The sequence below is a fragment of the Dendropsophus ebraccatus genome, chromosome 15, assembly GCF_027789765.1.
Source record: "Dendropsophus ebraccatus isolate aDenEbr1 chromosome 15, aDenEbr1.pat, whole genome shotgun sequence".
Lineage (NCBI taxonomy): Eukaryota > Metazoa > Chordata > Amphibia > Anura > Hylidae > Dendropsophus > Dendropsophus ebraccatus.
The window spans coordinates 73,104,241-73,121,513 of NC_091468.1; the positions used below are offsets into that span (position 1 = coordinate 73,104,241).

The 17,273-nt window shown below is 47.4% G+C and overlaps 1 protein-coding gene across 5 annotated transcripts in view; it reads left to right on the plus strand.

Moving 5' to 3' along the window:
- Nucleotides 1–17,273, plus strand: part of TTC27 (tetratricopeptide repeat domain 27) — a 238,890-nt gene that overhangs the window by 134,387 nt on the left and 87,230 nt on the right. For 4 of the 5 annotated variants that reach the window (XM_069954649.1, XM_069954652.1, XM_069954651.1 and 1 more), the window contains exon 11: nucleotides 8,779–8,892. The exons of the other annotated variant lie outside the window; for it this stretch is intronic. In XM_069954649.1, the coding sequence (XP_069810750.1) occupies nucleotides 8,779–8,892 (114 nt within the window). The remainder of the gene's footprint in view (nucleotides 1–8,778; nucleotides 8,893–17,273) is intronic. 5 annotated transcript variants of the gene reach the window in all.

Below are 17,273 nucleotides of genomic sequence, written 5' to 3' on the forward strand. Positions count from 1 at the left end.
GCGCGGTCTATGGATGTGTGCGGCACGTCCAACCTCAGAGCCAGAACAAAGGACACTTCTAACCTTTTGTTATTCTTATAAATTCAGTCTTTGATACCGAGGGGAGAAAAACAATTAACGTACTAGGACGGGGCCGGTGCTGGGTAATGGACATTGTCCGGGGTAAACCGGGGAATCTGCTGTATTCACGCACTCCGGAACAATCTGTATAGATGCTGCGAGCGAGGAAATCATCAGCGGAACCTCGGGGGCTGCAGAGAGTCCATGGGAGCTTGTGTGGTGTATATATAACAGACAAAATGGTGTATACAGTGGTATATACAGGGACCGCATTATACGGGAGCTTGTGTGGTGTATATATAACAGACACAATGGTGTATACAGTGGTATATACAGGGACCGCATTATACGGGAGCTTGTGTGGTGTATATATAACAGACACAATGGTGTATACAGGGACCGCATTATACGGGAGCACGTGTGGCGTATATATAACAGACACAATGGTGTATACAGTGGTATATACAGGGACCGCATTATACGGGAGCTTGTGTGGTGTATATATAACAGACACAATGGTGTATACAGTGGTATATACAGGGACCGCATTATACGGGAGCTTGTGTGGTGTATATATAACAGACACAATGGTGTATACAGGGACCGCATTATACGGGAGCTTGTGTGGTGTATATATAACAGACAGAATGGTGTATACAGTGGTATATACAGGGACCGCATTATACGGGAGCTTGTGTGGTGTATATATAACAGACAGAATGGTGTATACAGTGGTATATACAGGGACCCTCATTATACGGGAGCTTGTGTGGTGTATATATAACAGACAGAATGGTGTATACAGTGGTGTATACAGGGACCGCATTATACGGGAGCTTGTGTGGTGTATATATAACAGACACAATGGTGTATACAGTGGTATATACAGGGACCGCATTATACGGGAGCTTGTGTGGTGTATATATAACAGACAGAATGGTGTATACAGTGGTATATACAGGGACCGCATTATACGGGAGCTTGTGTGGTGTATATATAACAGACACAATGGTGTATACAGTGGTGTATACAGGGACCGCATTATACGGGAGCTTGTGTGGTGTATATATAACAGACAGAATGGTGTATACAGTGGTATATACAGGGAGTGCATTATACGGGAGCTTGTGTGGTGTATATATAACAGACAGAATGGTGTATACAGTGGTGTATACAGGGACCGCATTATACGGGAGCTTGTGTGGTGTATATATAACAGACACAATGGTGTATACAGTGGTGTATACAGGGACCGCATTATACGGGAGCACGTGTGGTGTATATATAACAGACAAAATGGTGTATACAGTGGTATATACAGGGACCGCATTATACGGGAGCACGTGTGGTGTATATATAACAGACACAATGGTGTATACAGTGGTATATACAGGGAGTGCATTATACGGGAGCACGTGTGGTGTATATATAACAGACAGAATGGTGTATACAGTGGTATATACAGGGAGTGCATTATACGGGAGCACGTGTGGTGTATATATAACAGACAGAATGGTGTATACAGTGGTATATACAGGGAGTGCATTATACGGGAGCTTGTGTGGTGTATATATAACAGACACAATGGTGTATACAGTGGTGTATACAGGGACCGCATTATACGGGAGCACGTGTGGTGTATATATAACAGACAAAATGGTGTATACAGTGGTATATACAGGGACCGCATTATACGGGAGCACGTGTGGTGTATATATAACAGACAGAATGGTGTATACAGTGGTGTATACAGGGACCGCATTATACGGGAGCTTGTGTGGTGTATATATAACAGACACAATGGTGTATACAGTGGTATATACAGGGAGTGCATTATACGGGAGCTTGTGTGGTGTATATATAACAGACAGAATGGTGTATACAGTGGTATATACAGGGAGTGCATTATACGGGAGCTTGTGTGGTGTATATATAACAGACACAATGGTGTATACAGTGGTGTATACAGGGACCGCATTATACGGGAGCTTGTGTGGTGTATATATAACAGACAGAATGGTGTATACAGTGGTATATACAGGGAGTGCATTATACGGGAGCACGTGTGGCGTATATATAACAGACAGAATGGTGTATACAGTGGTATATACAGGGACCGCATTATACGGGAGCACGTGTGGTGTATATATAACAGACACAATGGTGTATACAGTGGTATATACAGGGACCGCATTATACGGGAGCATGTGTGGTGTATATATAACAGACACAATGGTGTATACAGTGGTATATACAGGGACCGCATTATACGGGAGCACGTGTGGTGTATATATAACAGACACAATGGTGTATACAGTGGTATATACAGGGACCGCATTATACAGGAGCACGTGTGGTGTATATATAACAGACAGAATGGTGTATACAGTGGTATATACAGGGACCGCATTATACGGGAGCACGTGTGGTGTATATATAACAGACACAATGGTGTATACAGGGACCGCATTATACGGGAGCACGTGTGGTGTATATATAACAGACACAATGGTGTATACAGTGGTGTATACAGGGACCGCATTATACGGGAGCTTGTGTGGTGTATATATAACAGACACAATGGTGTATACAGTGGTATATACAGGGACCGCATTATACGGGAGCTTGTGTGGTGTATATATAACAGACACAATGGTGTATACAGGGACCGCATTATACGGGAGCTTGTGTGGTGTATATATAACAGACACAATGGTGTATACAGTGGTATATACAGGGACCGCATTATACGGGAGCTTGTGTGGTGTATATATAACAGACACAATGGTGTATACAGTGGTATATACAGGGACCACATTATACGGGAGCTTGTGTGGTGTATATATAACAGACACAATGGTGTATACAGTGGTATATACAGGGACCGCATTATACGGGAGCACGTGTGGCGTATATATAACAGACAGAATGGTGTATACAGTGGTATATACAGGGAGTGCATTATACGGGAGCACGTGTGGTGTATATAACAGACACAATGGTGTATACAGGAGCACGTGTGGTGTATATATAACAGACACAATGGTGTATACAGGGACCGCATTATACAGGAGCACGTGTGGTGTATATATAACAGACACAATGGTGTATACAGGGACCGCATTATACGGGAGCACGTGTGGTGTATATATAACAGACACAATGGTGTATACAGGGACCGCATTATACGGGAGCACGTGTGGTGTATATATAACAGACACAATGGTGTATACAGGGAGCGGCATCCACCTTCTCCGGGCAGAGGGATTCAATAGATGCCAATCATCTGGTTTGTGCCAACCTGAGTGTTCAGCAAGTTCGCTCTTCTCCATCATTGACTGAACAGCAGTATATAGAACTATATGGGTGGTCTGAGTCCGCTCTCACATTTATATGACGACACTCCGCACATTACACTGCGCACTGGATGTGCCCCCCAACATCCGAGGCCATAAACATGGGGGACAGTCACAATGGGGTTGAAGTACTATGCGGCCATACATCGGCGTCTCAGGGGGTTACTAGCTAGGAGAATGCGGCCATACATCGGCATCTCAGGGGGTTACTAGCTAGGAGAATGCGGCCATACATCGGCATCTCAGGGGGTTACTAGCTAGGAGAATGCGGCCATACATCGGCATCTCAGGGGGTTACTAGCTAGGAGAATGCGGCCATACATCGGCATCTCAGGGGGTTACTAGCTAGGAGAATGCGGCCATACATCGGGGTCTCAGGGGGTTACTAGCTAGGAGAATGCGGCCATACATCGGCATCTCAGGGGGTTACTAGCTAGGAGAATGCGGCCATACATCGGCATCTCAGGGGGTTACTAGCTAGGAGAATGCGGCCATACATCGGCATCTCAGGGGGTTACTAGCTAGGAGAATGCGGCCATACATCGGCATCTCAGGGGGTTACTAGCTAGGAGAATGCGGCCATACATCGGCATCTCAGGGGGTTACTAGCTAGGACAATGCGGCCATACATCGGCATCTCCGGGGGTTACTAGCTAGGAGAATGCGGCCATACATCAGCGTCTCAGGGGTTACTAGCTAGGAGAATGCGGCCATACATCGGCATCTCAGGGGGTTACTAGCTAGGAGAATGCGGCCATACATCGGCGTCTCAGGGGGTTACTAACTAGGACAATGCGGCCATACATCGGCATCTCAGGGGGTTACTAGCTAGGAGAATGCGGCCATACATCGGGGTCTCAGGGGGTTACTAGCTAGGAGAATGCGGCCATACATCGGGGTCTCAGGGGGTTACTAGCTAGGAGAATGCGGCCATACATCGGGGTCTCAGGGGGTTACTAGCTAGGAGAATGCAGCCATACATCGGGGTCTCAGGGGGTTACTAGCTAGGAGAATGCGGCCATACATCGGCATCTCAGGGGGTTACTAACTAGGAGAATGCGGCCATACATCGGCATCTCAGGGGGTTACTAGCTAGGACAATGCGGCCATACATCTGCATCTAAGGGGGTTACTAGCTAGGAGAATGCGGCCATACATCAGTGTCTTAGGGGGTTACTAGCTAGGAGAATGCGGCCATACATCGGCGTCTCAGGGGGTTACTATCTAGGAGAATGCGGCCATACATCGGCATCTCAGGGGGTTACTAGCTAGGAGAATGCGGCCATACATCAGTGTCTTAGGGGGTTACTAGCTAGGAGAATGCGGCCATACATCAGCATCTCAGGGGGTTACTAGCTAGGAGAATGCGGCCATACATCAGTGTCTTAGGGGGTTACTAGCTAGGAGAATGCGGCCATACATCAGCATCTCAGGGGGTTACTAGCTAGGAGAATGCGGCCATACATCAGTGTCTTAGGGGGTTACTAGCTAGGAGAATGCGGCCATACATCGGCGTCTCAGGGGGTTACTAGCTAGGAGAATGCGGCCATACATCGGCATCTCAGGGGTTACTAGCTAGGAGAATGCGGCCATACATCGGCGTCTCAGGGGGTTACTATCTAGGAGAATGCGGCCATACATCGGCATCTCAGGGGGTTACTAGCTAGGAGAATGCGGCCATACATCGGCGTCTCAGGGGGTTACTAGCTAGGAGAATGCGGCCATACATCGTCATCTCAGGGGGTTACTAGCTAGGAGAATGCGGCCATACATCGGCATCTCAGGGGGTTACTAGCTAGGAGAATGCGGCCATACATCGGTGTCTCAGGGGGTTACTAGCTAGGACAATGCGGCCATACATCAGCGTCTCAGGGGGTTACTAGCTAGGAGAATGCGGCCATACATCGGCATCTCAGGGGGTTACTAGCTAGGACAATGCGGCCATACATCAGCGTCACAGGGGGTTACTAGCTAGGAGAATGCGGCCATACATCGGCATCTCAGGGGGTTACTAGCTAGGAGAATGCGGCCATACATCGGCATCTCAGGGGGTTACTAGCTAGGAGAATGCGGCCATACATCAGTGTCTTAGGGGGTTACTAACTAGGACAATGCGGCCATACATCAGCGTCTCAGGGGGTTACTAGCTAGGAGAATGCGGCCATACATCAGCATCTCAGGGGTTACTAGCTAGGAGAATGCGGCCATACATCAGCATCTCAGGGGTTACTAGCTAGGAGAATGCGGCCATACATCGGGGTCACGGGGGGTTACTAGCTAGGAGAATGCGGCTATACATCGGCATCTCAGGGGGTTACTAGCTAGGAGAATGCGGCCATACATCAGCATCTCAGGGGGTTACTAGCTAGGAGAATGCGGCCATACATTGGCGTCTCAGGGGGTTACTAGCTAGGAGAATGCGGCCATACATCGGCGTCTCAGGGGTTACTAGCTAGGAGAATGCGGCCATACATCGGGGTCTCAGGGGGTTACTAGCTAGGAGAATGCGGCCATACATCGGCATCTCAGGGGGTTACTAGCTAGGAGAATGCGGCCATACATCGGCGTCTCAGGGGTTACTAGCTAGGAGAATGCGGCCATACATCGGCATCTCAGGGGGTTACTAGCTAGGAGAATGCGGCCATACATCAGCATCTCAGGGGGTTACTAGCTAGGAGAATGCGGCCATACATTGGGGTCACGGGGGGAGGTTGGTTTTTATTTTTAATGCTTTTATTTGTATAGCGCACACAGATTCCGCAGCACTTCACATAGTTTTGCCAATTATTGCTCTCTGTCCCATTAGGGCTCACAATCTAAATTCCCCAATCTGTATGTTTTTGGATGTGGGAGGAGACCGGAGTACCCGGAGGAAACCCAGACAAACATGGAGAGAACATACAAACTCTTTGCAGATGTTGCCCTTGGTGGGACCCCAACGCTGCAAGGCTACAGTACTAACCACTGAGCCCCCGCTTGTTATGGATGAGATGGGTCGCTGTGGAATGACGCCTGGAATATCACTGGGATAGTGACGGGATACGGGGACAGCGATGTCTCAGTTATAGCAGCTTATTGGGGAAGAGGCCGCTGTCTTTTGTGGAGAAGATTTATATTCAGTGACCCCGATGGGGTGAGAGGGAGGTTTGGGGGATCGGCCCCTGACTCTTTCCATTTCTGAGTGTTATGTAAGATTTCTGGAACCCCCAGAGACCCCGGTAACTGTACGAGGAAGATGGATGTGACGGATGATGGGCATCCTCTATACAGCCGCTTATTCAGCTGCGGCAATGCATAGTCATTCATAGAAAGAAGAGGCCGGGCCGTGAATGTCCGTGAGTTGTGGCCGCTGCTGTTCTATTGACATGTGTCAGGATGTGGGAGGAGACGGAGCGATGTGACCCGAGTCCTGATCGGACGGTGTAATAAATAACGGACAGCACATTGTCTCATCACACCGAGGCCCCGCATTGTCCCTGTAAGACCACTGTATATGTACAGCCGCCTCAGTACCAGGCAGCATGGGAATCCCAGGGAACGGTCATATATACTGCAATATACTGTGACTGGGGAGGACGGATGATGGACCTCGTGCAGATAATGTGCCATCCGGACCCCAGAACAGATCTGCAAGCACCATCTATACAGGGACAGAGAACCTGCGGCTCTCCAGCTGGTGCAGAACTACAACTCCCATCATGCCTGGACATGTGAGATAAGATAAAGCTTTGGTGGCTCTCCAGGCATGATGGGAGTTGTAGTTTTGCAACAGCTGGAGGGCCGCAGGTTCCCCGTCCCTGTCCTATATAGACTGACAGACGTCATGCACATAGCGGCACATGTCAGAGAGAGAGAGAGAGTGTCATATGTCAGAGAGAGAGAGAGTGTCATATGTCAGAGAGAGAGAGAGAGAGAGAGAGTCATATGTCAGAGAGAGAGAGAGAGAGAGAGAGAGTGTCATATGTCAGAGAGAGAGAGAGTGTCATATGTCAGAGAGAGAGAGAGAGAGAGAGTCATATGTCAGAGAGAGAGAGAGAGAGAGAGAGAGTGTCATATGTCAGAGAGAGAGAGTGTCATATGTCAGAGAGAGAGAGAGAGAGTCATATGTCAGAGAGAGAGAGTGTCATATGTCAGAGAGAGAGAGAGTCATATGTCAGAGAGAGAGAGTGTCATATGTCAGAGAGAGAGAGAGAGAGTCATATGTCAGAGAGAGAGAGATTGTCATATGTCAGAGAGAGAGAGAGTGTCATATGTCAGAGAGAGAGAGAGTGTCATATGTCAGAGAGGAGGCGGCGCCCCCTTGTCTCTCCGGGCGGAGGCGGCGCCCCCTTGTCTCTCCAGGCGGAGGCGGCGCCCCCTTGTCTCTCCAGGCGGAGGCGGCGCCCCCTTGTCTCTCCAGGCGGAGGCGGCGCCCCCTTTCTCTCCAGGCGGAGGCGGCGCCCCCTTTCTCTCCAGGCGGAGGCGGCGCCCCCTTGTCCCCTTATACGTCTCTTCTCCAGACTAATAAATGTAATTCTAATAATCTCTCCTCATAACTAAGATGCTCCATTCCCCTTATTAGTTTAGTTGCCGTCTTTGTACCTTTTCCAGCTCTCGTCCTTTCTATGAATCGGGTTCCAGATGGGGCTGCACCTTGTGGTCATTTTTTATTTTTGTAACCTCCTCATGGCAGCTATCATAGAGCAGAGGATGGCTGTACACAGGGGGTGACTGAGGCTCGCTGCTATTGCCCAGATTAGGGAGCACCCCAATTTCAGGTCCTCTTTAAGGCTCCACGTATTATATTACCAGAAATTAATATATATGAGGGAGTGTGACCTGTGGTCAGTACCTCATAGCTGCTGGCACAGCTCCCCTATGCCCAGATACCCGGAGCCAGCATTAAAGGGGTACACCAGGCCCTCCGGCCCAGTGTACCACTATAATGATGGATTTTTTTTGAGTTGCCGCCCCGCCGCAGACTGGCAGGAACAGCGTGGGAGAGCTATGGCCGCCGGCAGCTGTAAGGTTCTGGGGCCAGGAGGTTCCATGTTAAATATCATGTGATTTACCCTGCGTGGTGAACGCCATTTAATAAAGAATATTGCAGAATTGCCGTTCTGTTACCTTGGCTACCAAACAATGGAATAAAATATCATCTAAGCCGCATGTACCGCAAACCGTGAAAACTTTACTGCTTCCTGCAAAGAGTTAATTTACCATAAAAATAAAAGTGTTACAGGAAAACATATAGTCTGTATCTCCATAACACCTTGTGCTGTATAAAAGCTGCCGTCTACGTCTCCTATCGTGCATCGTTTTCAGGACCGTTTCTCGTTTATTCCTTTCTATCATACATGTTCACTCTCTCCTCTGATTTCAGTGTTTGCTTTCGCAACCCAAATTTTGGGCCATCCAGACGTCTGCGCTGATTCTAAGGACCAAATTAGAGAAGGGAAGTTCTCGGCGTGTGGAGCGGGCTATGACGCAGACGCAGGTAAGAAGGGTCCTTGTGATCCCGAGCTCAAGGCTTTTGTATTTAATCACTGACTATAAAATATCCACAGAATTGCTTCCCGATATGTAGGCGTCTTTGTTGGCATCTTCTGGTAACGCGCATTTTTTTCTTCCCCGGGGGGGGGGTCTCACATGTTCTATGTTTTTCTATGGTAAATCGATTTCGCACTTCTCAACTAATCCGCAGTAACAATTTGAGCACAAAGCTGAGATATTTGTCCACCAAAATGGCCTCAGATCCACTAACAGATTATCTCCATTGACAGTCGGGCTAATCCATGACATCTCCATGCAGATTCTGCACAGGAACATGCCGGGGAGCGTCAGAGGATTGTCAGGATTTAGGTGTGGAATGTGCCTAATCCTAGTGAGAGCAGGGCCTTCTGGGTATCGTCATATACCACATGGTAAGAGTTTATAAGGTTCTGTCCATCCAGTTCATCAGAAACTTGACTGTGTTGATCCAGAGAAAGGAACAAACCCTCATGAGAAAAATGCCAATCACCCCATTACAGGGAGAAGGATTCCTTCCCAACCCCAGTATCCGAATAATCCCTGGACCGGGGGCGATGGAACGCTGGCCGACAACCACCAACCTCAGTGGGACATAGATCACGTGCGTTGTTCTGTACAGCCAACAAACCATCTCTTCTTACCAACATGATTCTGGATATGTTCTTACTGCTTTGGGAAGTTCCTTTTCCTACTGAGACATATTTATATAAGGGGCTTCAGAGACGTTGTTCTTCTTCTGGTGAGAAGCGCGCCGCGTCGTGTCCAATGGATTCAGGACTTGCTGAGGTTACAGCACATTATTATTACATCTTCCTGTTCATCCAGTCTGAGCCCAGTGCAGAGATAGCGGACCCCTACTCTCCCTCTCTTGACGTGGCAGGTCCAGCACTCTAATGACAACCACCGACGCCTGTGGCCCAGGGGGCTGTCCGCACACTCTGACGGGCAGGCTATGACGGGCAGGCTATAACGGGCAGGCTATAACGGGCAGGCTCTGACGGGCACGCTCTGACGGGCACACTCTGACGGGCAGGCTCTGACGGGCACACTCTCAGCGGCAGGCTCTGACGGGCAGGCTCTGACGGGCAGGCTCTGGCGGTCACACTCTGGCGGTCACACTCTGACGGGCAGGCTATGACGGGCAGGCTATAACGGGCATGCCCTGACGGGCAGGCTCTGACTGGCAGGCTCTGGCGGGCACACTCTCAGCGGCAGGCTCTGACGGGCAGGCTCTGACGGGCACACTCTGAGCGGCGTGTAAATCTGTGTACACAATCTTACATTTCACCTTTGCTCCCTCTCGTGCGCCTCTGAAATGTGATATTTGACAGATATCACTATTGTTTTATAGTTTTTGAATTGTCTTCACAAACCTGGAGGCCGAGGATAAGCCGAACGTTATATCCTCTGCCAACGCACCCGGACCTGTAGGGAGACAGATACAAAGGGGATTTCGTAAATGAAACCGTGCGCCCAGCATGAGTGAGTGTCTGCGTGTAGTGGATGCAGGGATCTGTAGGGATCTGTGTAGTGGATGCAGGGATCTGTAGGGATCTGTGTAGTGGATGCAGGGATCTGTAGGGATCTGTGTAGTGGATGCAAGGATCTGTAGGGATCTGTGTAGTGGATGCAGGGATCTGTAGGGATCTGTGTAGTGGATGTAGGGATCTGTGTAGTGGATGCAAGGATCTGTAGGGATCTGTGTAGTGGATGCAGGGATCTGTAGGGATCTGTGTAGTGGATGCAGGGATCTGTAGGGATCTGTGTAGTGGATGCAGGGATCTGTAGGGATCTGTGTAGTGGATGCAGGGATCTGTAGGGATCTGTGTAGTGGATGCAGGGATCTGTAGGGATCTGTGTAGTGGATGCAGGGATCTGTAGGGATCTGTGTAGTGGTTGTAGGGATCTGTGTAGTGGATGCAGGGATCTGTAGGGATCTGTGTAGTGGATGCAGTAATCTGTAGGGATCTGTGTAGTGGATGCAGTAATCTGTAGGGATCTGTGTAGTGGATGCAGTAATCTGTAGGGATCTGTGTAGTGGATGCAGTAATCTGTAGGGATCTGTGTAGTGGATGCAGGGATCTGTAGGGATCTGTGTAGTGGATGTAGGGATCTGTGTAGTGGATGCAGGGATCTGTAGGGATCTGTGTAGTGGATGCAGGGATCTGTAGGGATCTGTGTAGTGGATGCAGGGATCTGTAGGGATCTGTGTAGTGGATGCAGGGATCTGTAGGGATCTGTGTAGTGGATGCAGGGATCTGTAGGGATCTGTGTAGTGGATGCAGGGATCTGTAGGGATCGGCTCCGGCGTTGCACCTCACATTCAGCTTGTAGGTCCGGGGTTTGGACGGCCCTGCTGTATTGTTTAGCTGACGTCCATCTCACGCCGACATACCCCCTGTTTTTAATTTTCTTTAAGTATTTAGTTTTGTCTGGCCGTCTCCTTCCTGGCAGGCGAGTCGGGGCTGAGTATAATAATATGAGGCCTAGTCATCGCTCTGTTGTGTAGATCATATATTAGAGAGACTTGGCGCAGGTTCAGTGCACTTTGAAAGCATTACATTGTTCCCAGATCCGTCTGTCTCTGTCCGCTCAGTGCCAGCGTCTCTGCATTACTGCTCGCTGTCTCTGCATGTACAAGCCGCAGCCTTTGTCTTACTGAGGGGGGAAACTAATGGCTCCTCCCTGTACTTATTGGATGTCATAAATGTGACAGGCGGAATGTCCGAGACCTTGTCATTACATGTGTAGCACAGAGGATGAGTGTGTGTGTGTGTGTGTGTATATAGATGAGTGAGTGTGTGTGTATATAGATGAGTGAGTGAGTGTGTGTGTATATAGATGAGTGAGTGTGTGTGTGTATAGATGTGTGTGTGTGTGTATATAGATGAGTGTGTGTGTATATAGATGTGTGTGTGTGTGTGTGTGTATAGATGTGTGTGTGTGTGTATATAGATGTGTGTGTGTGTGTATATAGATGAGTGAGTGAGTGTGTGTATAGATGTGTGTGTGTGTATATAGATGTGTGTGTGTGTATATAGATGTGTGTGTGTGTGTGTGTGTGTATAGATGTGTGTATATAGATGTGTGTGTGTGTGTGTGTATATAGATGTGTGTGTGTGTGTATATAGATGCGCGTGTGTGTGTATATATAGATGAGTGAGTGTGTGTGTATATAGATGTGTGTGTGTGTGTATAGATGTGTGTGTGTGTGTATATAGATGAGTGAGTGAGTGAGTGTGTGTGTATATAGATGTGTGTGTGTGTATAGATGAGTGAGTGTGTGTGTGTATAGATGTGTGTGTGTGTGTATATAGATGAGTGAGTGAGTGTGTGTGTATATAGATAAGTGTGTGTGTGTGTATATAGATAAGCGTGTGTGTGTGTGTGTGTGTGTATAGATGTGTGTGTGTGTGTGTGTATATAGATGTGTGTGTGTGTATATATAGATGAGTGAGTGTGTGTGTATATAGATGAGCGTGTGTGTGTATAGATGAGCGTGTGTGTGTGTGTATATATAGATGAGTGTGTGTGTGTGTGTGTGTATAGATGAGCGTGTGTGTGTGTGTGTGAGTTGCCACCATGTGATTGGCTGATTAGAAATTAAGTGGTAACCTGCAGTTGGACAGGTGTACCTAATAAAGTGGCTGGTGAGTGTAGATGAGTGAGTGTGTGTGTGTATATATAGATGTGTGTGTGTGTGTATAGATGTGTGTGTGTGTGTGTGTGTGTATAGATGTGTGTGTGTGTGTGTGTATAGATGTGTGTGTGTGTGTGTATAGATGAGTGTGTGTGTGTATAGATGTGTGTGTGTGTGTGTGTATAGATGTGTGTGTGTGTGTATAGATGAGTGTGTGTGTGTGTGTGTATAGATGTGTGTGTGTGTGTGTATAGATGAGTGTGTGTGTGTATAGATGTGTGTGTGTGTGTATAGATGTGTGTGTGTGTGTATAGATGAGTGTGTGTGTGTGTGTAGTGTAGACCTAAGGTCGGGCAGAGAATGGAGCCTGTATTATAGGGACAGATTTATAATGACTGGAGCGGACATTTTCTATGGATGTCAGACTCCTCTCTCTTGATTTCCATATAGCGCACGCACAGTTTCGGGTGGTGATTTCTCCGCCCCGGGACCAGGAGTTGGACTTCCTGAAAAGATAAAGTACACGGGGCTCCACCGGGGGGTCGGACGGGCTCTGCCCCGGCAGCCGGCATGACAGGTCCTCTTGAAAGTACATGTATAGATCAGTGTGTGCGTTTGTACAGATGAGTGTGTGTGTATAGATCAGTGTATGTGTGTGTGTACAGATGAGTGTGTGTGTATAGATCAGTGTATGCGTGTGTGTAAAGATGAGTGTGTGTTTGTATAGATCAGTGTGTACAGATGAGTGTGTGTTTGTATAGATCAGTGTGTTCAGATGAGTGTGTTTGTATAGATCAGTGTGTGCGTTTGTGTTCAGATGAATGTGCATGTGTGTAGATGAGTGTGTGTGTGCGTGTATATAGATGAGTGTGTACATGTATTTTGATGAATTTGTGTGGACATCCAGGCCTCGCTATAACACCTCCTGTACAGGATATTCACATATCCACCAGCCGGACCCACCCTGATGCCCCAGGGCCCCCCCTCCTGGCCACTGATATAACTTCAGAGTGAATCATCCATCATTGTCATTCTGGAGCCCACTCTTTGCTGCTCGTGTTTCGGGCAGCAGGATGCTGGTTCCCTGTATTGGCTACTCCTTTATATACCATGCATACTGCTCAGTATACCAGTACTGTGACAGATGTTACTTTGTGACCCTCATCTGGGGTTCTAGGGTCTTTTTATCCCTGAAAATTTGTAATGTATTTTCACATAAGGCGACTTTGGTTTAAGTGTTGTTTATCTTTAGTTTTCTTTACGACGCCATAATAGCTTGAAACTCAAGAAGCCTCGTGTTTGTCAGACATCACGTTATGCCGCCATGTTGGCATGGAGAATGCTTTGTTGGGAAAGATTATGTTCCTTCCTTTAGTATTTGTAGCAGACGTGAGGCATGCCCTGCTGACCTCTTCCATACTACCAAAGCCAAGTCCCAATAAACACAATTACTGCCTGTGCATCTCAGACCAAATGTTAGGCGTTCCAGCGTCTATAAGTGATGGCGCACGCTCTGCAAGGCTTCTCCCTGACAGACTCTCACACGGTAAGAATTACGATACTGTTACCTAGTTTTGGCTCTACGTAGTTGGAAGCGTTTCGGTGCCAGCTTGTGGTGGAACCATAAAGTATATAATTATTGCATAAAAGTTTGGAACATGTTAAAGTGATTCTTTGGCCGCTGCCAGGGAAGGTCTTGTTTTGTGTTTCTTCATGTTGGATTAAAGTAAAAAGGCTGTTTGGTTACATTCAGGTAATCTAAGGACGTGAATTCAGCCGAGAGGGAATAAATTGCTGAGGAATGTAGCGGGAATAAAGAAACCCACTAGATATGTTGGCTGGATATCTGTCATTTCTTTTAAAAAATTGTCAGTAAAACTTGTGAAGTCTGTATCAGCGGAATGGGAACTGCATTGCGGTGATGTTATGCCGCCACTATACAATGATCTCCACCACCATTCATTGTATATGCGCTGCAGCCATTGTCGCTCGGCTGACTGGTGGCGGTATTGACCCCGCACTGATAACAAATTGTGATGTCAAAACTGACAACAGTATGGCCACGTCATTGGTGGCTCAGCTCCACATACAATCCCGGGGAGCTCATCCGTTGGCGTGCCAGCCCTGGGCCTTCTGAAGGCCTCAGCAGCCGCCATGATTGTCCTAATGATATAGTCTTTTTAGTGCATGGGGAGACATGAGGATACATTTTCCTGGAAAACCTCCGTAAGGTTCCCATACACCATCAGTGACTGTCAGACAAAAATCTATGTGGCCGCCAGTTATTTCTCCCATTCACCCCAAATCCTGCTGAACAGTCGTGTGTTTTAAAGAGAGGTAAGAAAGGAGGCAAGAGAGGGGGCAAGAGAGGGGGCAAGAGAGGGGGCAAGAGAGGAGGCAAGAGAGGGGGCAAGAGAGGAGGCAAGAGAGGAGGCAAGAGAGGAGGCAAGAGAGGGGGCAAGAGAGGAGGCAAGAGAGGAGGCAAGAGAGGAGGCAAGAGAGGAGGCAAGAGAGGAGGCAAGAGAGGGGGCAAGACAGGAGGCAAGACAGGAGGCAAGAGAGGAAGCAAGACAGGAGGCAAGACAGGAGGCAAGAGAGGTGGCAAAAAAGGAGGTAAGACAGGAGGCAAGACAGGAGGCAAGACAGGAGGCAAGAGAGGAGGCAAGAGAGGGGGCAAGAGAGGGGGCAAGAGAGGGGGCAAGAGAGGGGGCAAGAGAGGGGGCAAGAGAGGGGGCAAGAGAGGAGGCAAGAGAGGGGGCAAGAGAGGAGGCAAGACAGGAGGCAAGAGAGGAGGCAAGACAGGAGGCAAGACAGGGGGCAAGAGAGGAGGTAAGCCGCTGCCAGACAGTGAAAGGATCAGGGTACTAACTAACCCTTTTCTCCCTGGGACAATAAATCGGAGGAGAGTCAGGAGGACGCCATATATTAGAGTCAGCTGGTCCCAACAAAATGGGCCATTCCAGGTGAATTGACACTAAAGTGTATGGGCACCAATAAACACCTAGAAAGAGTGATTGTTGGACCATTGACCATCTGCCTTCCCACAGCTATAGCAGCTTTTCTCCAGGCCTCTGATACCTTACGTATGGCAATCAGCTGATCAGGGTCTCCTTTAGGGAAAGGGTCACCCAGCTATGACTTAAGCTTGATCCGCCATCCCTTGTAGCACCTCTACAGGATGTGCAGAGTATTACAACCTGTGAATAACTAAGCCACTTTAACTGTACTCCATCAACAGGGTCATACTTTAAATATTCTGATTATACTAATAGGAGATTTTTGACCTGAAATAAAAATACATAATAACTTTGAAAAGTAATCTAAATTCAGACAATGGCTTTTAAAGAAATTCTACTACCTAGTTTTAGTATTATTAGTGGATGATTAATGTTTTTTTTACCATCTGTTTTGTCCTAAGCCTGAAAGTAATGGACTTGGTTATAGTCCCATAAATGAATGGGCTGCAGACTTGTCCCATATCTGCCCTGTGCACAGTATGACGGTATTATATCGTGCTGTCCTATACGTAGATAGACCTGTGATGCTGGACCTCCTGCATTTCCAGAAATGAACCTGATCTGTCTTCCAGAAAGGTTTTTTCCATTAGCGTTCACTTGTCTTAGAGTATTTCCTCTCTTAAATTGTGACTCAACCAGATAAGTATGAAAAATGACTTTACAGGTTATTGACTTTTGTTCAAGAGCCAGAACGGCAGCATAGAGTGTATGAACGTCCACCGGCCACAAACGTGATTTACTTACCACTCTCTATGTAAAGAAGAGGAGGTAGAATATTTTATGGAACGCTTATAAACTAACGCATTGTTTTTACAGTAAGTAATAATTATTTCTCATATCAAAAGTAAAGATGGGAAGAAGAATATGACCCTTCATCTCCTGGCTGGGGAGAAAAAATCTCCTAAAAACATAGATATTACCTATAATTCTTTATACCCTCATCCCCATTACCAATAAAAGAATTGTGCCCACACTCCAAAGCTACAAGTCCTCATGGGTCACCTTGATGCTGTTGGGCACCTTTTATGTCTGGAAGGGCCCAGCACCTGGTCTCACCCACACCCTCCAGTCTCGCTACTCCTGTGTGGTTGTCAGACAATCCTGCCCCCCCCCCCCCCCCAATACCTACCCATGAGGTCAACACTAGACCAGACACCTACCTGTGCAATTCTTACCGATACATCTGACATAGGTGAAACTCTACAGGGCTCTGGGGCCTTTCTACATATCTTAAATTAACAATTGCCTTACAAAATTACCAACTTTAAACTTTTTTAAAGTTCACCAACTTTAAAAAAATACTTTTCTCCCAACCCCCTCCCAAGCAGAGATCTGTCTCCTCTTTGTATCATCTCCTGATAACGTCCTCACATTCATCCAGAACAGGTTTTGTCCTCTCCTTGGAATCGGAGGTTTACACGATTGTGGAGATTGTCTAGATGTGTCCTCCTGCAGGAGAACCAATACAAACTACGGACAAGATGGTACAGAACGCCGGAGTGGTTATTTCCATAGAAATTGTCCCACACTGACAATGTTGACAATAATAGAAAAATGTCGGTCTATCCTAATCATGAATAGTCTAGGCTAGTGATCAATATAATAGAGTGAAAAAGTAGGGATTATTTATACAGTTTTATATTTAGTAGTAATGTAAAGCAAGAATAGAGTTATTAGATTTAATCATGT